This window comes from Sinocyclocheilus anshuiensis, unplaced genomic scaffold (genome assembly GCF_001515605.1).
Source record: "Sinocyclocheilus anshuiensis isolate Anshui unplaced genomic scaffold, SAMN03320099.WGS_v1.1 scaffold256, whole genome shotgun sequence".
Classification (NCBI taxonomy): Eukaryota; Metazoa; Chordata; class Actinopteri; order Cypriniformes; family Cyprinidae; genus Sinocyclocheilus; species Sinocyclocheilus anshuiensis.
In genome coordinates, this window is record NW_015558587.1 from 367,832 (window position 1) to 389,906 (window position 22,075).

Consider the following 22,075-nt stretch of genomic DNA (forward strand, 5'->3'; position numbering starts at 1 on the left):
TTTTTAAATATTCCTTTAAGACCATACTGGTTAACCAGTTCAAGTTATCTACTACAATATGGTTAACTAACTCAACCAGGTCACCACCAGCTGATACAAGGTGCTCTGTCCAGGTTAACCGATATGGCCAACTTTGATCCTACTAACTCATAGTTCAATGATTAATTACTTAAACTTCTTTGTACTAGCTAATGACAAGCTTCGGATGGGTTATAGCACCTGTAGATTAGGCTGGATTATTAATATGTGGTGTTCCCATAATACCTCTTGGTAGTGCTTCTGCACTTGTTCATCTCTGATCTCCAGTTCTCTCCTGCACAGCTGCGTCTGGCTGTTCACTTCCTCTTCCTGCAGTCTGTGGATGGTGAGCTGCAGCTCAGAAACACGCTCCTGATGTGTGTTTAGAAGCTTCTCCTGTTCACACATCTACAACGCAGATAGACAGATTAAATTAATCAAATTAGCAAAGGCATGACATTGTTCATAAGAACACTGTACAGACAGTCAGATGTTCTTTCCTCCACAAGATGGATTATTCTCAAATCATGCTGGATATCATGAGCATCAGGTTTACACAAACATGTGGAGCTTATGCTCTTTCCACAAAACCACAGACACACACGAGAATGCATGCAAGCATGCGTGGTTCCTCAGGCACACAGTAATCAATACAGATCAATACAGTGGATCATGACCTTGCAGGGGGCTTTGTGAAGCACTTTTGTTTAATAATGCTGCCGTTTAAAGCTCTGAATATGAGCAGGATGAGTGTGAAGTGGCTCTCACCTTAGTCTGCAGGGCTGAGATGGTCTCTCTGCTGATGTCCAGTTCTTCCTGGATCTGCTGTTTATCCTGCTGGAGTCTCAGGGCTTCCTGTCTGCTGCTGCTGGCCTCTGTCTTCACACGCTCCAGCATCCCCCTGAAGAGGACAACATGAGCCCTATTTTACCAAACTCCATCCTCCACCAGTCCGGACAACTTAATATGAGTTTCAAAGTATCAAATCACCACATCCTGCTGGAAATATGCTGGTCACCACTTTAGGTTGTTTTGTTTTTTTTTCCATGGGGGCCACCAGGGATGATCTACGGGCATACCAAACCAGCAACTAACCAGCAAAAACCATACTGGAATTCATAATAGTTTAAAAAGGTTAGTTCACCCAAAGATTAAAATTCTGTCATCATTTACTAACATTAAGTTGTTCCAAACACATACAGTAAGACTTTCATTCATCTTTTTGAAGTGTGGGTGGAATGGATTTTCAATGGAGGGACAGATATATCAGGTGTCATTATATCTACATTTTTGTTTTAAAGATGAATGAAAGTCTTACGGGTTTGGAACGACATGAGGGTGAGTAAATAATGACAGAATTTTCATTTCTGGGTGAACTATTCCATTGAGCTTAGACCTTTGTAGCCAGTATAAAGTCTGGTACACTTTGCTGTTTTATTCTTGCCAAGAACTGCCAGTTTTCAGCGTAAGAGTCTGTCCTTTGTCATACTTTAAAGAAGTACACTTATTTTAATGTGTTAACTAACATACTAAAGCAAATGTAAAGTACTTGATTATTATTGATATATTTTAATTGCAGTGTGGTATTCAGTATTACATTTAAGATTAATAGATTTTAAACGTAATAAACTGTAACTTCATCATTACAAATATGTACTTACAAATATATTTAAATACAAATTTTTCAATAGAAATTACAGCCAGTTAGCCAGTACATTCAGCACTACACTTTAAACATATTTCAGATCTGTATCGATTATGTATCTGTATCACAACAGATCTGCTACGCTGCTGCTGCGGCAGAGCAAGTACCGAGACTTGCTACATCCACAACATGCTGCTGTGTGCATGTAAGAAATATTGCTGCTGCAAATATAACATACATGAAATAACCCCCATATAGCGTACATGAATCACCTCGTAGCAGATCTATACAGGTGGAGCTGGGGAAGGTGAAGGGTTTAGCAAGCTGCAACTGCTACAGCAAGCACTAGTCATTTATTTGAATGTTGAGCAGCGAGCTCATTGGCTACCGATACAGGAGAGAACCAATCAGCTGTGCCATGTGATAATGATGTCATTAGGTCAGATTGAGTTAGACCTATCGGACTGCGCCATCTAGAGTTTCATGCCAGAACTCTGTATTTCAACCAAAAATAAAAATCTGCTGAAAATTTACTCACCTCAGCCCATCCAAGATGTAGATGAGTTTATTTCTCCATCAAAAGAGATTTGGAGAAATTTAGCATTACATCACTTGCTCAACAAAGGATCCTCTGCAGTGAATGGGTGCCGTCAAAATGGAGGAAGCATTATTAATGATTATGGACTTGTATTTTACCCAGAAGCGACAGTTCCAAGTTAAATTGCCTTATTGATGGATTTGTTTGTTACAAACACGCAGCTTTTCACTTCACAAGACATTCACTGATTGACTGGAGTCACATGGATTATTGAGATGTTTTTATCAGCTGTTTGGCTCTTATTCTGACGGTGCCCATTCACAGCAGAGGATCCATTGGTGAGCAAGTGATGCAATGCTGAACTTCACCAAATCTGTTTTGATAAGGAAATAAACTCATCTACCATAGGGTGAGTACATTTTCAGCAAATTTTATTTTTTAGGAGGACTCACAGTATATTATTTCCATAACAATTCAAGCATGCCAACAATTCTTATGTGCAATACGCATTAGATGGTCAGTGAACAGACTCTGGACCATCTGAGGCCAAATCTGGTTTAAGCTGGTCTTTTTTTAGCACGGCATGGAGTGTGGGATTTTTATTTACAGAGCAAATTGTGTATCAGGCATGAGAGAATGGGACACTTCCAGAACATCTCTCTCCAACTCGACTATAGTCAGTCAGACAGACCAGAACGCATCTTAATTGAGGCATGATAACATGCAGGAACGGTAAGCATGAGCGAGAGGTTAGATTTAATTAGAGAAGGCAAGCGTGAATATTTAATGAGCGTGGCCGAAACTAATTACGAGAGCAGGGCGGCGATGAGCTCATGCACCGTTTCAGCATGGATCAAGAAATCACACCCAACTACAACAAATCAGACCCACCACAGCGTCTCAAATCACTCGCAAAAAAACTGGAAAGGCAAGAGAAAAGCTTAACGCAGCAGAAGTGAGAGTTATTGACCAACCCAAACCTTCTCGGCCTTCAGATGCAACCCAAACAAGTCAAGGACAAAAGAGGGTGTCTGGGCACCGAAGTGGGCGGTTGACTAGGTGACGTGTCACTTTTTCAGGAGGTGAAGAGCGTGGGGAGATCCTGCGAAAAGCCCCACGCGTCTCTCTTACCTCTTTCTCTGCTATTGGCGAAGCGGCCACGGTAACAGCTAATCGATCGCTCGCGAAATCCCCCAGCACACCCTCGCCAGGAATGATCAATATCCCTAGCAATTAGAATCCTCTATCTGCATGGCTGCAGGGACCTCGGGGTAGATCTGTGGCCCACAAACACCCAATTTAGTCCTCAACTTACCACTTAATTACTAAATCCTCTGTAATGCGTATTGGCAGATGGGAAGTTGTGCTGAGCACCAGTGGATGGCTGACTGAACAAGAGACCTTTGGCAAGGTGATAGTTAAGATGCGCTCTCTCGTCCTCTTCCAGCCAGTTAAACATCTGTTTCACACATGGATCCAGACCCACGGTGATTCCTCCATTGAGCAGAACACTTTCTCATAGGAGGAGAGAGCAAGAGGTAAAAGCAGCACGCCAAGGGTCATGAAGGCAAAAACACACTCTGAGCTGTCCTGAGAATTGCAGCTTCGCTTAATAAAACTCGGCGCAGTGGACTGTGCACATGCTCAGGACACGTTATGTAAGAGCTGTTGGCTCATTGGGAACCTGGTTTGAGTCCCAATCCCATTCTCTCTCTCCCTAGCTGATGCTGCATGCAAGTCCTCCTGGGAAGCTCATAATTATGGGTTCATAGTATAATTATGTAATTATGACTGTGTGTTGTTTGGAACATAATGGTGCCCATTTACACACACAGTCACTTCATGGGTTTTTTTATTAATCAGATACCTATCTGGTTTGATAAAACTGTTTCATTTACACTTGGCCACATGCAGTAAATGTGTCTCCGCAAAATAAAATAAAAAATTAGTGCCGTCAAATGATTAATCGCGATTAATCGCATCCAAAATAAAAGTTTTTGTTTACATAATATGTGTGTGTGTATATATAAATACACGCATATACAGTATATATTTTGAAAATATTTACATGTATACATTTATATTCATATTATTTATATTATATATAAGTATATTTAATATATAAACAACATATTTCTCTTAAATATATATGTGCATGTGTGTGTATTTATATATACATAATAAATATACACAGCACACACACATATATTACGTAAACAAAAACTTTTATTTTGGATGCGATTAATCGCAATCAATCGTTTGACAGCACTGATATAAATCTGATCTGATGCAAATTCAACAGTGTTCACGTCACCAAAATCAAAAGATATGTGCTGCATTTTAGATCATTTCAAAATCAAAGGCTGCAACAGTTGAAAGAACATCATCAGCACTGGTGAGAGAATTTAGCATTTACCACTTTTAATAAAGACGACTGTGTGTTTAACTTTAAGATGTGATGCTGACTGTTGAGTTTCATTTGCATGTGCTTTCTAAAGAAAGAAGCTCATATCTGGTGCTGCGGTTGTGCTATCTGGTTACCAGAAGCTGGTATAACACTCTTTCACACCTTCATTTTTGTTGCCATTTTGGAATGAGTAAAATTTAGATATATGACTTTTTTCAGTTTTGGGAAGAGTAGAATTCACATATGTGGCTTCAACAACCAAAGCATTCATACAGTTGCATCTGGGATGATTTGTGCCATCGCATTGCAAACTGAGCATTTTTTTCATGCCCAGTTTGCAATGCATTTTGAAGGGCAATGCAACTGAATGCATTTTGAAGGGCATTTACACCTTTACGCGATCAAATAGCTTTCATTCAAAGTAATTGCATGAAGTGAGACTAACTAGATTATGTTATTGGTGACTGTCAGTGCATCATGGGAGAAGAGGGTCGCTAAAGAGTTCTTAGGCACAATTTGCTTATCATCATTCTCTGATTGGCAGAAATTTCGGGTAACACTTTAGTATAGGGACCAATTAAAACTCTTAACTAGTTGCTTATTAGCACGCCTATTATTAACATATTGTCTGTTTATTAATACTTATAAAGCACATATTCTGGATGACCGCATTCTACATCCCTAATTCTACCCAATACCTTAACAACAACCTTACTATTAATAAGCAGCAAATTAGGAGTTTATTGAGGCAAAAGTCGTAGTAAATGGTTTGTTAATGGCAAGAATTGGACCTTAAAATGAAGAGACCGAAAAAACAATGAGTAATGTAGCTTCTCACCAGTAATCTTACTGTTAAACCTGACTATTCAAAAAATAATTTGAAATAATATGCACCGATGATTAACAACACAGTAGCTCACAGTAGGTCTGTCTGTAAAGGTTTCTAAGTTAGTGTTAAAAATCAATTCCTCTATGGAGAAAATGAATAGAATATTTTTACTTTCGGAACCCGACCGGTGCACTCTATTATCATTCTGCTGTCATCATGGGAAATGTATTTTTAAATTATTACCTTCATTTTAAATTACTAAATTATTTTCTGCAGTAATCGACAGCTGCCATCCATAGAGCTTAAGCTGTATTTAACCTGAAATATGCCTACAATAGACCTACCCCAAACTCAGAAAGTCAGGGCTCAAGGAAAATCCAGACTTTCCCACTGGTAATACTGGCATTGTGGTGGCGTTCATGTGAGCTCATCTGGTAAATATGATCATTCAGACATGACCTGAAGGCAGTATAAAGCTGAGAAATTTGGATTAATCGGCTCATAGCTTCACTAGCAGCCTTAATATGAGTGTGATATGAGAGTGTCATCCTGAGGAACTGAGTTTGGAAAGCTGTCTGCTGTACTATGCTGTCCAACTAATCACTCAAACTGCATTCAAGCACACTGGAAAACAGTGAATGCTGAGAAAGTAAGCAACATGCACGCTGCCATTTTTGCTCACAGGTGTTTAATTCTGGACACTTAAGCATTTTTGAGACAATAATTTGAGTTGCAATTTCCATGTGACTAATCACTTTGATTTCACAGGGAAATTATGTGTTGAGCTGTGACGTCAATTATAATAAAATACTGCTATGATTGTATTTTGCTGCAAACAGTATCGTCAGAACACATGGTTACTTTTGAATGGCCATCCATTTTTTCCATATAATTGTGTAGTTGTGGAATCTACCAGCAGGGGCTAACTGGACCATGCTGACTCCCTGGTTTTGGGTTTACCGTGAGTCCTGGAGCTCCAGTTGGGTGCTTTCCAGACTCTCTGTTATTCTCTTGAGCTCTGCCTGGAGTCTCCTCTGGGCTTTCTCTGCCTGCACCACCTCCGTCACACGCTCTGAGAGCTGCTCCTGAGCCAGACGCTGACCTCTCTCCAACAGCTGCACTTTCTCCTGCTGCCGCATCAGCTCTTGGGCTGAAACATACACACATATAAAACATAATATCTGTGATTTCACTTCAAAAGTGTCAGAGTTTTGGATATGATTAACAATATATGCTCTACCGATCAAATGTTTGGGGTATTTGTGTGTATATATATATATATATATATGCACACACACACTCACACATGTACATGTACACACACAGTGTGTGTGTGTGTGTGTATATAGATGTATGTATATGTGTGTATGTGTATGTATATATATATATATATATATATACATACACATACACACATATACATACATCTATATACACACACACACACACACACACACACACGTGTATGTGTGCAAACCTTCATTAAGTCCAAGTCATTATATGTTGTAGACCATATAAAATAACATGCTAATCCCTTTTTAGGGTATACCATGGCCACATCTGCCTGTCTTCATCTACGTTGAGGATATTGTTTCTAATGAGCATCATTCCCACAGTGTGTGAAGATGTGCATGTATCTGATGGCTTGAGGCTCTGAATTGATGGGCTGTTTCATTTCAGACCGGAGACTCAGACTGCTGAAGAACCCAAACAGGTGCACACACATATTCTGACAAACCCACACACTCTATCACACAGATTTAAATGCAATTGCTTTTCTTTTGCGAAATCAAGAGAAAATTACTGCCTTGCTGAAAATGACCAAATTAGACCAGCATGAATTTCCATGGTTTGTTCTCATGGGTCAAGCAAGCACATCTGAGCTTCCGTTAACCATATTTGATGGTAAACTGAAGAAACAAGCTTTCTCTGAACCAAAATTGCTCAAATTTTTTGAGCCATTTTAACAAAGACTTTTAATCAGCTGGCCCCAAGATTGTTTGTAATGAATATGTCCTATCAGAGCAAGCACAGGTGTAGTTTAGTGTGTAATACATTTTAAAATACTCATAATCAGACTACAGTTCCATTTCTATCGATACCATGATTATATATTATTTACACAATGGCAGTGAGTTATTCTTAATTGATTGATTATCCCTTTGTTTATATTTTAAGTTTTCTTTTCTAAAAAAAGCTTTTCAATTATATCTGTTCAGAAAGGCTTCTAGATTTGATTGTTAATGGATCCGTCTGATGTTGGTTAACGGTTACATACTGTAATATGCAGGTAAGCAAATAAAACATTTAATCCTGTTTTGTGTGCATTTTATTTTAATTTGTTTTTATTTATTTATTTTAATTGTACATTTTTGTGATGTAATTAATTCTTAGATTTTCATAAAATTATGAATTATGAAACCTTGACTAAATGTTTAATGCACTTCATGTTGTTGATAACAAAAAATTGGATATAATTTCTTCGACTTTGTAATTTAATATCAATATTCAAATGAATGTGATAAAACAAGTTAGGTCAAAAGTAATCTAAAAGTAAACAAAAAGTGGTCCGATTATATTACTTAAAATGTCTCGTGTAATAGATCACATTAATAACTACAATTTTTGTCATGTAATTTGTTATCATTAACTGACTACAATTTCTAAGTAACCTACCCAGTACAGAGTTTGGCTTAGGTGTCCAAATACTTCTTGGGGCCATCTGCAGTTTCATCCAATAATCTAAGAGTTTTTTCTAATTTCTTTATAATTATTCACAGCATGGCTATCCACCATGAAAGTTCTACAGGTGTTCTGGTCTGTGTTACCCGTGTCTCTGCAGGTGGCGTGAGCCTCCTTCAGTTGTTCTCTGAGCTGAAGCATCTGTGTTTTGAGTGAGGCGCACTCTTTCTCCCTCTGCCTTTTCTCTTTCTTGGCTCTCTGCAGATCAGCCTCCAGCCCTCGAGCAGAGATGGCCTGCCTCTCTGCCTCCGCTGCCTTGCTTCGGATCTTCTCCTGTGCCTGCAGAAGATCAGCCTCGGACTGTCTCAGTAGGGCATCTCTCTTCTGGATAGCCTGAGAGAGGGCGACTGTGAGAATCCGCCACAGGCAAAACGAATCTGCTCTGTACACATACAGTGTGTGTACTTGTTTACGTGGTCACACTGCCTTTGAGCTGCCTGTAGCTCTCCTTCTAGACTGGCTACCTTCTTTTCCAGAGAATCAATGTGTGCTCGTCTTCGGCCCTCATCCGCTGCATCCGCCTGGAGCTTCCTCACCTGCTCCTGCAGCCGCTGCACCTCTGCAAAACACACGGCTGATTGGAATCAGTGTGAGAATCGAGTCAGAAAGTGAGCTGCGAGTTCACTCACCTGCTGTACTGGCATCTCGGTGCCGCGCCAACTCCAGCTGGCAGACCCGCAACTCCTGGGCGCTCTGACCACAGCGCTCCAGCGCCTAAGGACAAACACACACACACCTCCACTAACATGCAAAGTCGTCACACAGCTGTCAAACTTCTGTGACTGTGCCTTGGGGGAGTCGTGTTGATGCCCGGGGCGCTGGAGGGGCCGACCTAAGGCGGATAAGAATTCCCCCTCTTCCCTGAGCTGTCTCCATCCCTAAGGCTATCGCTACACCCGCTGCTTCCGCTCGCCTCTTTGACTCCATTCCTCTCCCGTATGGCCTTCATTTAGAATCCCCACTGCGGCATGTACATATACACCTGCTGAGGTTTCGATGCAAGGCAAATACCCGGTTTGTCCCTGACAGGTGTCGCCTCCAATCTGGCAGCCTGTGCTTTTGACGCGCTAACCATTCAATTAAGTCTCTGGGATGCTCTACGTGTGGGTGCCATCTCTTAATTACCCTGGGAACCGGGTTGCACTCGCACGTCACGGCTTTGACAGGTGAACCGGCGTGTCATGGCTCTCGACGCCGCGTTTCTGTCTGCTGCATGCAAACGGAACAGGTTTTAGCGAGATCTGAATGTGAAACTAATATAGTACAGGCATAATCAGCAAACACAGGCAAGGTTGGGGGCCCTTCGTTTGGCACCATTAAAATAACGAGGTGTCACGAGGCGCTGGGACTCGCCGCTCCAACGCCAACACGTGTCAAGACAAATCTATATTTCATGGCCACTTACAGATGTATAAATAGCCAAACGAGGTGCTCGAATCATCTATAAAACCCTGCTAAAAGGTTGCCAGAAGATGGCGGGCACTGTCAGCGGGACAGAAGAGTAATCAATCTGAGAAGGGGGAGCGGGTGGGCAGTGGCGCGAGGAGGGCACTAAATCACACCGCCGTTTGCGTAGAGCGCGACGAAACGCTGACACTTCGGCTGACGCGCGAGCTCCCCGACAGCCTGATGGATCGCTCCACTACACTCCATTAAAGCTGGATGGCTCGCTGCCACGCTGACATAACAAACAATTAGTCACAAAGGTGCCCATGAACTTGCGCGAAGCCTCTCCGGATTCAATCAAAGCCTCCGCTCATGACTGATAAATAGTCCCCGAGTTGCACGGTGTCAATGCATACAGTAACGTACGACACAGGTCCATTTAAAGCCCATTTTTGTAACAGGCAGAGATGATGGATCGGTGATGGATCCATGCAGATGTGAGAGTAGCATGTGGTGTTTCTTTCAACTACAAGACAAACACTGATAGCCCTTCACTCACGCGCTCCAGTTCCTGAACACGGGACAGCTGGGATTCGTAGTCTGAGTCGGAGTGAACGTGGGTGGCCCGGTAGATGGAGAAATCAGCCTGTGTCTTCACTGCCATCTCTTCTTGCTCTTCAGCCTTGAAAACACACAAGGTTTTTAGATTTACAATGATGTTGATTGTTTACACAATCAAACTTGGGGGCAATAAATATGAAAATTGTCTTCCTGTTATTATATGGCCGCTAGAAACACCATGGACATTGGTTTCGTTCCTAGGGAACACATTTACTAAAAAATATATCTTGAATAACCTCAAAGCCTAGTAGTGCCGATTTACTTGCTTTTTAGTTAAGACTACTGAATATTAATTAGGTGATAAATGATCTATCACCTAATTAATCTTCATAAGCCAGGATGATGCAGTTTATTATGTGCCCCGCACTTTTCTGATTTCTCTTACGCCCCTGGAAATATCTCTTAAAAATAGTTATAAAATAGGGAAATAAGTTGTAATCTAGAGAGAAAGAGTGGGTAGGCATTATTCTGAACTGTAAAGCAGCATATAAAACCACAGCTCTGTTTCAATCTGGTCTCTATTTTCCTCTCTTCAGCTGTTAAGGTCTGATAACAGGCCCTAATGACAGTTAAGTTCTTCCTTCTGAGAAAGATAAATCAGTCCAGCACAGCGCCGTCAGAACTGAAGACTGAATATAAAACAGTTCCAAATGGGCTCGGGCTTAATGAAGATAATATTTCATTATGTAACACTGTCTGCTACTGTTGTTCTGGGAAACACATAAAACAACAAGCTTGGAAAAGCAAGGAAGGTTATATAGCACAGATCATACTGGCAATTTATAGTGCCTTACAAAAGCACAATATAAACAAGAAATACATGAAATATAGACATCTGAATAAAATAAATTAAGATCTTAAGTTAATTTTAATGCAATTTGAATGAACGAACGAACGAATTAATGAAAATGACATGAAGAAAAAAAACAAAACAAAAAACGTAAAACCCAATGGAGTGCTTAAAGCAAAAGTTCATCCAGAAATGAAAATACTGTCACCATTTACTCACCCTCATGTCATTCAAACCTGTATGACTTTCTTTCTTCTGTGGAACATAAAAGAAGATATTTTGAAAAGTATCACTGTGTTTTTTTTTTTGTCCATACAATAGAAGTCAATGGTATCTGTTCGGTTACGAACATTCTTCAGAATATCTTCTTTTGTGTTCTGCAAAAGAAAAAAGTAGCATGAGAAAAGCAGTTATGTCCAATTTATGAAATGTTCATTTGAGTTCAATGATTTGTTAGATTTAGTATACAAAACCGATCTGAATGATTCGTTTAGAAATAAGACTGATTCAGTTCCTCAGTTGACTCAATGAGCAGATAACAGTCCACTGGAGCGGAAGATTATCAATGAATAATGACTAAAATCTCACATAAAGGTATTATATTAATTCAGAAGTCGCACAGACTTTACTTTTATGTTGCATTTGAATCTTGAAAGCATCAGTCCCAGTTTATAATTCTATGGAAAGAGCAACCTGCACATTCAACACAGAAGATTCAAATTCATACAGGTTTGATTTGACATGAGGGTGAGTAAATGACAAATATTTAATGTTCGAGTGATCTAACTCAAAATAGCTGTATCAAGCCCCTGGTCCAGCTGAGGATCATCTCAGAGAGTCTTATAAAGCAGTCTGTCTACGAGTATATAACAGCTGACAGCTTCCACTGAGAATGAAGACAGTGAGGTGACTAACTGACGTGATTGTTTTACATCACAATCACAGATAAAGAAAACTTTCCTTTTCACTCTGTTGAAGGTTATGTGCTACAATGCCGACAGCCCAGCAGGTTCTGAGTGAGCGGGAGCAATTAAGGGGAGGAGACATGGGCGAACGGCTGAAGGACATGTGTTCGGAGATCCTGACTGAAAACAGTTGGATCAATATAGCGTGTATGAGTGTGATGTTTAGGGATTGCTAATGGGACGCTGGGCATCACAGGCATCTGAGAGGAGAAGCCGGAGGTGCTGGAGGAGAAAAAGGCTCAGGAAGGTCCTCACACCTAGTGTGCACAGTATCTGACAGAGGTGACCGCACTGCTGGGCTGTAGACAAGGCCTGTCCCTCCACCGCTGAGAGCAATGCCCATTATTTTAAGCAGACACCGCAGACCCAGCAGGCTTTTCCACTTTATGCCCCCCAGCCGCCCTCACGGTGAATGTACACACAAATCAAAACAACTTCAGGTCCATTTAAACACCAGTCACTGTGTCTGAAAGGGCCACACATGCAATCTTTACCCAACAACTACAAATCAATAGCAACTTCAACTCCCAGAATTCCTCAAGAGAGCCTATCGCAGCTTTCTCGCTGATGCTGTGGGAAACGAAACACCTGGAAATGCTCTCTCCTCACATAGCGAGCAGCGTGAGGGTTTTGACCTGGATCGATACAATCCGGTAAGAACTCTGAAGCTCAGATTGGCTTTTGCACCCGGAGAATGGCGTAGATTCGCTTCCCCATTGTGTTCACACCTCAAGCTGCACTAACAAGCCACTTTCCACCTGTATGTGCGGTAACTAGGTTTCAGTTGGCTTGATATGCAATCTGAACCCAACAGAATTCAACTCTAGGGAAGAGATGAGCATGTTAAGTCTGTTGCATTATGGGGTGTTCATAGTTCAGATCTGCAGCCTTTCTCATACTCAATTTAATAGTTCACAGGTGTGAATATACAGTGGTTTCTCAGAAGCAAGACAACTTTTCTGAATCAATATCTCTGGAGTAATATTCCTGGGTCAGTGGAATGATGCTCATTGTTTTGATGGATCTAATAACTTTTTTGTTTTTTCAAAGACACATTAAAAATGCAATTCATACATGCAATGAATAGTATATACCTCTTCTATGAGGAGCATGGAGACATAAAGCAAAACGTCAGGGTCATACAACTCTCCTGATATCATAATAAAAAAAAAAAAATAAAAATAAAAAAAAATTACTAGTATGAAACTATGAAGAAATACATTTAACAAAAATTGTCACAGCTTTTTAATATTTGAAAAAACTTGTCTTAAAGTCATGTGATGAAATCTTTTTTATGACAAGACAAGAATTAATATTTATGAAATAAAAACAAATTGTGTGATACAAATACCTTTTAACTTTTTTTTTTTTTAAATAAATAAATAAATAAATATGAAAACATCCCCATTACTAATATCAATATTGTTCAAAGCTTAAAAAATTAAGTATATAGTAAAGTCAGGGTAATAATATCATATTTGTAAATACCTTTCCTCATTTTTTATTAAAGATTAAAAAAGGTAACATTCAATATTACAACATATACAACACATAATATATACACAATATCACTATTTATTTATTTGTTTGTTTGTTTATTTAAATATTGATGATGATGTTGATCTTGTTTGTGCATATCGATAATAAAAAATGTTTTCATTGAAGGTCTTGTTCAACACTGACCAATCAACCAATCAGATTCCTTTAATTCCCTTTGAGTTTAGTGATTCTGAATGGTTAGGAGTAGAGGTAGGGTTAGGACCTAATTTGCTTGACAGGAATGACCAAGATGTGTGATCCTACTTGGGTCACCATGAAGGAACACATGCAGCTAATCAAGCTATGGGTTAGTAAGTGTCAGGTTACCTGTCGGCGAAGGGTAGCAGCGGTGTCTCTGAGAGTGCTGATGAGCAGCTCACACTCCTGGCTGTGTTTAGGGCTGTGCTCCAGCTCTCCCAGCGTGTCTCGGAGCTGCTGGCTCAGAGCGGCGAGGGCATCGTCTCCACTCTCCAGCTGGGCGCAGCGTACCTGCAGATCCCCCTGCAGAGCTACAACCTGAGCCCTCAGACGGAGGACCTGCTCTTCCCTCTGTGCCACCTGACGAGACACAAACAACATCAGCCAAAAACATATCAGGACCACCATTGATGTCTGCTCTCAGTAATTTAATATACAATTTTATAGTTTCAGTTTAACTAAAAAAATAGGGTCATTAGGGATCTGTTTTTATAAACCAAGTCTATTTGGTATTTGCTGCACTGTAAAAAAAGTTTAACTTTCAAAAATGGTATATTTAACAGTATTTTACTGTAAAAATACATTAAATGTATGGTTAGATCTATTACAGTTATTCACTGTATTTACAGTAGTAAGGAAACTTACTTTTAACCAATGAACAGGTTTTTACCGTAGTGTTTTTACTGTTAAAATCATGATAATTTTGTACAACGTGACACTGATACAATACCTGTATTTATAGTAATGCTATTATTTTTGAGTACAGTACAGTAAAACTGATGCTTTGATGATTTTCTTCATTTGGTTCATTGTATGCACACTACCACTCAAAAGTCTGGGTTCGGTACGATTTTTTTAACATGAAAGAAGTCTCTTATGCTCACCAAAGTTGCATTTCTTTCATAAAAAATACAGTAAAAAACAATTTAAAGTAATTGTTTTGTATTTGAATACATTTTTAAATGTACTTTATTCCTGTGGTGAAAAGCTGAAATTTCAGCATCATTACTCCAGTCTTCAGCACTGATGATGATTTGACGCTCAAAAATATTTTGTAATATCATAAATGGTGAAAACAGTTGTGCTGCTTAATATTTTTGTGGAAACTGATAAATTTGTTCAGGATTCGTTGATGAACAGAAAGTTCATAAGTACAGCATTTATTTGAAGCCTTCTTTAACCATATAAATGTCTCTAATGTCACTTTTGATCAATTTATTGCTGAATGAAAATATGAATTTCTGAAGAAAAATGAATTTCTAATTTCTGATACACTGGAAGGTATTGGTTTAGAGGAGAAGTACAACTACATAGCACTTTATTGTGATACCTTTTCAAAATAATGATCATCTTATGGCCGATTATTAAAAACATGGTGAATATTTTATTACACAATACAAAAGAAACGGATATTCTGTTGGAAAGTGGAAAGAATAAGGAATAATATTATAAGAAATACAGTCAAAACCAGTATACTCTGCGCCCCTACAGCTGCAAAGCAGGTTTAATTTTTACCAACCTGACTGTGGGCCTCTTTCAGGTCCTCCTCGCGGCCATGCAGTGTGTTCTCTAGTTGTGCGATCTTGCTGAGGCAGGCCTGGTACTTGTGTTTGCAGAGCTCGAGGGATTCGCTAAGAGGTTGCAGTCGTGCCTCTGCGTCTGTGGCCAGTTTCTCAGCCTCCAGTAGACCTGCCTTCAGCTCAATCAACTCTGCATGCTGACTGCGGAGAGCTGCCGCCCTGCAGGAGGCCTGGCACACACAAACACTTATATATAGAAGCAGAAGTTGTGATATAGTGAAAGTGAAGTCTGCTGCGCTGTCTCACCTCGTCCTCCGTGCCTCTCTGCTGTCTGTGGGCCGTCTCCAGCTCTCGGCACAGACTCTCCAGGTTATCTTTGTGCTGCTGCAGATGACTTCGTGTGCTCTGCAGCTCTTCCTTAAGGGCCTGCACCCCCTTCACCCGGCTCTCCTTCTGTTCCTCCGCCTCCTGTTGCCATCGCTGCACCTCCTCACACAGATCACACAGCTCCTCCTTTTGGACTTCACACTGACACACAACAAACAACAAAACTGAGCGATAAACAGAATGTGTTTCAACACCTAGTTTGCTTGATGGTGTGAAAAAAACTATACATTTTTTGGAAACCATAAGTGTGATGAAATGTTCAAATCAACTGAACAGCCCAGGGTTATTATATTTAACTAAAACTGAAAAAAAAAATAAAATAAAATTATTAAACACTTTGAATATAATTTAAATGAGAACAGAAAATATAATTCAAAATTTAAATACAAATATATTATAATAAAAACTGTACAGACATATTAAAATAAATAAATAACAAAAACACAAGAAAATTACTAAAACTTTAACTATAATTCAAATGAAAACAGAAAATATAATTCAAACTATTAACTATGACTTTGCCTCAATAAACTCCCAATTTATGTTCAAACACCATGTAAAAGTGAATTTTGCATAATAGGTGCCCTTTAAATGTAGGCAGCACAACATTATGATGTGCAGTATGAAAAATGGTTATTAATTTTCTAAAGATTATATTTCACAAGGTTATTAAATTATTCATGTTTTTAAAGATGAATTTTAAGTAAGCTAGAAGGTGATCTAAATGTAAAAATAGGGAAAATGTGCAGCACAATTAAATATTGAGCGGACATATAGTATAAACAGTATAAAATATCATCCGATATTGATAACTTCTAAAAATCTCTAATGCCTACAAATAACTGATGGAATGGTAATTTATGGCAAAATCTATAAATCTAAGCCAAAACAACCAAATCAATACATGTTCATCTGTCCTGGCACAGTGAATTCCATTGTAAAGCACTGGGACTTCAACACCACCAGGTTCATATTCAAGTGTTTTCATTTCCATGTTACATGAGTGGAATGCAATTAATGTTTCTAAAGCTTTAATGACACTATTAAATAACTATATATAATGCAGAATATAATGTATATTAGGGCAAATATTTACTGATGACATACTGTACTGATTCAGTGACAGTGTGAAAACTACTGTGTCTAACACAATTCTGTATTTTTAGCAAAGCAGAATTATGAGTAATTTCTATGGAAGTTTAGTAATTTGAGGCCACAAATAAGTTCTGTGAAATCCTGGGACAGGGTGACAGGTGACATGCAAAGCTTGATGCGTTGGCTTCTTTTGGGACTATTTTTATTAGCAAAAAATAAATATACAAACCTGCCAAATATTGTTGGTAAGTTACTTCTAATTTCTAGTTCACAGAACTATTGTATAAACACAATAGCACACTTACAATTAACTACCCGTGTGCTCGTATCATAGCCATGCTGATATTCAGTACAACGGCACTCTTAATTAGTACACTTCAAATACAGCTCATTTAGTTAGAATTTAGAGTCACAAGCATCCTATTATTACTCTATATTTACAGACTCACATCTGCAGTCACAGGCTGGCATATATAATGAATGCTAGAGATTCTCAGACAGAAATCAGCGAAGCCTGTTTGCTCCCTGAAGCGTGTCTGTGGTGCCTCACTGATAGCAGCTCTACATTAGATTATTAGACTCCAGAGAGAGACGATCCCAGATTGGATAATATAATTTTTTCCCCTGGCTGATGATGCATTACAAAAATAAGAAGCACTGTAACAGATGTCTCGCAGGGTGAAAATAATAAATCACACAGACTACTGCGCACACACACATGCGGTATATTAGTTCTGTGAGTTAACTTGCGTGATTTATTGGACTTGGTGAAGGCCCTGGATGGAGTCTCCTCAGTGCACCTAACTTCCCTTGCAAGCATCATTAAGAATACACCACTAATTGTGTTGTTTTTAAAGAGTGGAAACTGATAATGACTCCATTAGTGATTCACCTACGCTTCTGTTTTCTTGGAATCGAGCCGGGAGGAGTAACATGGACATGCACATGGGAAAACCTCTGACAGATGAATGGGATAAATGAAGCAAGCAAGCAGAGAGAAGAAGAGAATATAAAAGTTCCTTAAGTTGATGTAAACTAGTAAAAGGTGATAAAGGCAAGGCGAGGCTTGACAACCACAAGAAAAATGTGGACATTTGAGACTTTTTGAGGCTGTCTGATTGGTCAACTAAATTGATTTACACTGCAGTTGTGGCACAAAAAAAGCGCATTGATGCAGACTTTTTAAATGAGTCAAAGTTATGGCATATAGATGCAAAAACAGAAATCAAAATCGTAGAAAACTGTACAGTTAAAAGGTGGTTCTTATTTATTATTATTATTATTATTATTTGCTAGCTAATAAAACATTTTGGGATCAGTTTGAACATAATTCCAAATATAAAGTTAATCATGAGACAATGGAACTTCTATAAGGTTTTCATTTAGCCAGCCTGACAATGAATTCTAAATAAATAAATAATGTATAATACTATTCTTCTTATTGCTCTTCTTATATATTAAGAGTCTACTTTACATGATTATTATTATTATTATTTATTAATTCATGCAACATTAACAACAACAATAATAATAATGTATTATATTATTAATATTATTATATCAATACTCTACTTTTCATGAATAATTATTATATTATATTATTAATGCAATGTAGACTCTTTATGCTTGATTACAGATTTCTGTATCACTGTATAGTTGACTTCCTATCCCATTATTCCTATAATAATAATGATGATAATGACGATAATTGTCATTCTATAAAGAGTCTACTTTTCGTGAATAATAATAATAATAACAATCAGTAATAATTATTATATTATATAATAATATATTATATTATACTATAAAATTTACTCTTTATGCTTGACTATAGATTTCTGTATTACTGTATAGTTGACTTCATATTCCATATCCATTATTCCTATATTGTTGCAATTTTTGAGAGAGATGAATGAAGCTTTTAGAAAAGCTGGCAAATGTAGAAATTAATAGGAGTTTTGAAAAATGAGATGAAGACTCCATTTGTATCAGTAGCCTAAATATGTTTTATTCTACGTGGAGTTGGTTGCCTAATCTGGGCAGACATGTTCACATTACCAGCTATCTACCACCAATTCTACTGGCTTTATCTCTGTACTTCCTCGTTTGGACACTTTCTCATACAGAATAAATCAACAATGGCTGACTGTGAATATTGCATGTCTACATCAATGGCATCAGCAACTGAAAACTTTCACATGATATTGCATCCACACCTCTAGGTGTCAGTATACGTCCAAGATGACATATGGGCCAAAGCAACATAAACAAAAAATTACTCTGGCGCACCTTGATGAGTCCTTGGAAGGAGTTGACAGCAGTGTGTCGCGTGGCGGCATTACAGCATGAATCAGTGCTAAGCTCAGTCTAATTTTCTAAGTCCCTATTTCAGTCACAAACTCATCACACAGACAACAGCCTGTGGCTATTTCAGATGAGACTCAGACAGACAGAGAGAGAGGAGGGTAGACACACTTTTTATGGAGCTCTCTCGCTCTTTTCCACCGCTGATTAATTTCATACTAGATCGGTTGGCCAGCAGTGTTATTAGCATAAAATTTCCATGGATCAGGCCCTGCAATAAAACCCTGTCATCAAGTCACTTGTCAAACACGCAATTTCAAATCTCATTTAGTTTCTAATATCATTTTCATACCAGGCGGAGGGGTGCAGAGAGAGGTGGAGGGCTAGAACAGAGACAGGAATGTGTTATGTAAAGGATAAACGGAGTCATCGATCAAAATTAAAAAAGCTGAGATGAGCTTCATGATTAGAAATTCTACGGATCAGCATCAAGTGTTTATCAGGCAGAGCAGACAGCAGGAGGTTGAGAAGCACTGGATCTTCTAGAGGGCTTCAAGTGTTATACAAGCAGTCAGCGTTTGCTATAACAATCATCTACTACAATAATCTAATGCCACTGTGAAAGAAAATACATTTTCACATTTTGTAAATAAAATCAGTGTTGTCTGATGTGCAAAATTAGCCAACATAACACTAAAGGCCTGTTCACACCAAAGACAATTGCTGTAATTCTATGAGAACAGAGATACAGAGAAACAATATCATTAGTATCACTATAAGAAAGATTATTTTTCCAGCTGATGGATAATAAAAAACACTAACAGCCAATCAGAATCCACCTGACTTTAAAAACCTTGAGCATTTAAAGCAATAGACGACATAAATTCAGTGTGCACAATGTTACTGTACATTGGCGTGGATGCTAATATAGTTATTGGTTATATTTAGAGTTTTTGTTCTTGGTGTGAATAGGACTTAAGCTTTTGTTGGTGGTTGATGTGTATTTGCTGAGGTGTTTCTGAACACATGCTAGGTGTTTTCTGGGTAGTGTCTAGGGGGTCGTTTACACGAAAACGTTTTCAGCCAAAAACGGGAAACTTTTAATGCATTTTGCCTGTTCTTTTACACGACAACGGCGTTTTGGGAACTGAAAACGCCTATTTTTGAAAACGGGTTTCAAAGTTCACGTTTTTGAAAACGCCACCGTTATCGTTTCCGTGTAAACAAACACCCAATACGGGAATCTTTGAAAACGGTGATGACATGCGCGTGCATAGTACGTGTTAGGTATGTAGACATGCGCAGTACGTGTCGATTTTAAAGGCAGGCGCGAACAAACATACACAACCATGGCGGAGTACATGGTACAGTTGTTGCTGCTCAAGAGTTTGCTAACACTTCTTCAGCAAAGTGTGGATTTACTTCACAATATTACAACCAACAGCGGAGATGCATCATATACAACATATAATCGTCACTTCCCAACGGGTGTTTACTAACAAGGTGACAGCGCCAACTACTGGCCTGGCATACGTAATACAGCGTTTTTGGCCGTTTTCACGGATATGTGTAAACGCAAATTGTTTTGAAAACGTCGTGTATACGTGAAACTTTTTAAAAATGCAAGGGAAAAACTTTTCCGTTTTTGACTACATCATTGTCGTGTAAACGTAGCCTAGGTCAGATTTTGTTGATGAAAAGTTAATAATTAACTATACTGAATGTAAAATTTAAATAAATGAATGTGGCTGCATGAAACAATCAGTCTCAGAGAAGCTCGGTTTGCAGTGAACACTTGTGCTTGAGTTTAACATGCATTTTTGAATGCAACATGCGTTAAGTTTACTTTATTTACATATTTGCATAATATCCAACATTTTTGTGGACAGAAAATTACAGCATTTCAGCAATATTTCGCCAAAATAAAAGCACAAGGATTTGAAATGTTTGAAGCTCAAGGGTTTGGACATGAAGGACTTTAAGTGTAAATACGATTATTATTGTAATTATCATTAAATATTCATTTTTTTTATTTTACAGTACAATTATAATTTACAATAGTAATATATTTCTGTTCATTTTTATAATTTGAGTTAATATATTAATATAAACACAAAACAAAACAAAACAATTTATTGTATTGCTTTGTTTAATGTATTAGGACCTATATGTAATAGGACCTATTCTGTTGGAAAATGCAACTAATAAATAGTACACAACCATTTAATGAAACTTCCACTAAATCATAAAGTGGCTACCACTACAACAGTCTTTCAGATGCTGTAATAAAGTATGATAAATATTATTTTCATAACACACACACACACACACACACACACACACACACACACACCTAAAGCCAAGCTGAAGGCACAGGCAGTAATTATGAAAAATAACACTGGTTTGGAGAGAGTAGAGTTGGGGGGGGGACGAGTGGGGGGGGGGGACTGTTTAATTTTAATAAGGACAGAAAATCAATGCAATTTAATCAATCTTCCCTAATTAAAAAAAAATCTATATTGTGAAACAATCAAGGTGCATAAACAAGATTAAAATAAATGAAAGAACTGTGCCATGAGCAAGGGAGGGCCTAATTAAAGGGAGTTAATTGGAATTCCATGCCTATGTGTGGACTGACGATGCAGCAGACAGGAAATATTACACGTGAGTGCGCTCACCGGAGACCTCACAAACACCCTTCAGCTAAACACACACACAAGCACTTCACAACAACACCACCAAACTCATGCTTACGCCGGATCTTTCTCAGGTCTCAATACCCAGACTGGCCAATTTGTGATTTTTAGTGGGCTTGTACTTTGTGTGTGTATGTTTACCTGTCTGTAAAGGAAGTCTGTCTCTCGCTGGAGCTGTGTTGTGTTGTGTTTGTTCTTCTCCATCATTTCTTCTCTCTGTTTCAGGATCTCCTGAAGTCTGCTCACCTCCTTCTGCAGGGCCACAACCTCCTCTTCCCTAGACATGACCTGCTGCATCTGCTCTGCCAGCTAAACACGCCACAGTCAAACAAATGACAATATTAACTGTAAGTTTATGGTAAAGCAAGATGGCTATTTTGATCATATTTTATCTT

General features: G+C 38.6%; 1 protein-coding gene across 1 annotated transcript in view; it reads right to left on the reverse strand.

Annotated features, from left to right (window-relative positions):
- pmfbp1 (polyamine modulated factor 1 binding protein 1) overlaps window positions 1–22,075 on the reverse strand; it is an 89,577-nt gene that overhangs the window by 14,737 nt on the left and 52,765 nt on the right. The window contains exons 8-18 of the mRNA XM_016475642.1: window positions 21,822–21,989; window positions 15,505–15,726; window positions 15,198–15,428; window positions 13,808–14,038; window positions 10,125–10,247; window positions 8,809–8,893; window positions 8,593–8,738; window positions 8,266–8,512; window positions 6,398–6,587; window positions 787–919; window positions 265–426 (exon numbers count right to left, since the gene is read on the reverse strand). Coding sequence (XP_016331128.1) covers window positions 265–426; window positions 787–919; window positions 6,398–6,587; window positions 8,266–8,512; window positions 8,593–8,738; window positions 8,809–8,893; window positions 10,125–10,247; window positions 13,808–14,038; window positions 15,198–15,428; window positions 15,505–15,726; window positions 21,822–21,977 — 1,926 coding nt within the window. The 5' untranslated portion in view covers window positions 21,978–21,989. The remainder of the gene's footprint in view (window positions 1–264; window positions 427–786; window positions 920–6,397; window positions 6,588–8,265; window positions 8,513–8,592; window positions 8,739–8,808; window positions 8,894–10,124; window positions 10,248–13,807; window positions 14,039–15,197; window positions 15,429–15,504; window positions 15,727–21,821; window positions 21,990–22,075) is intronic.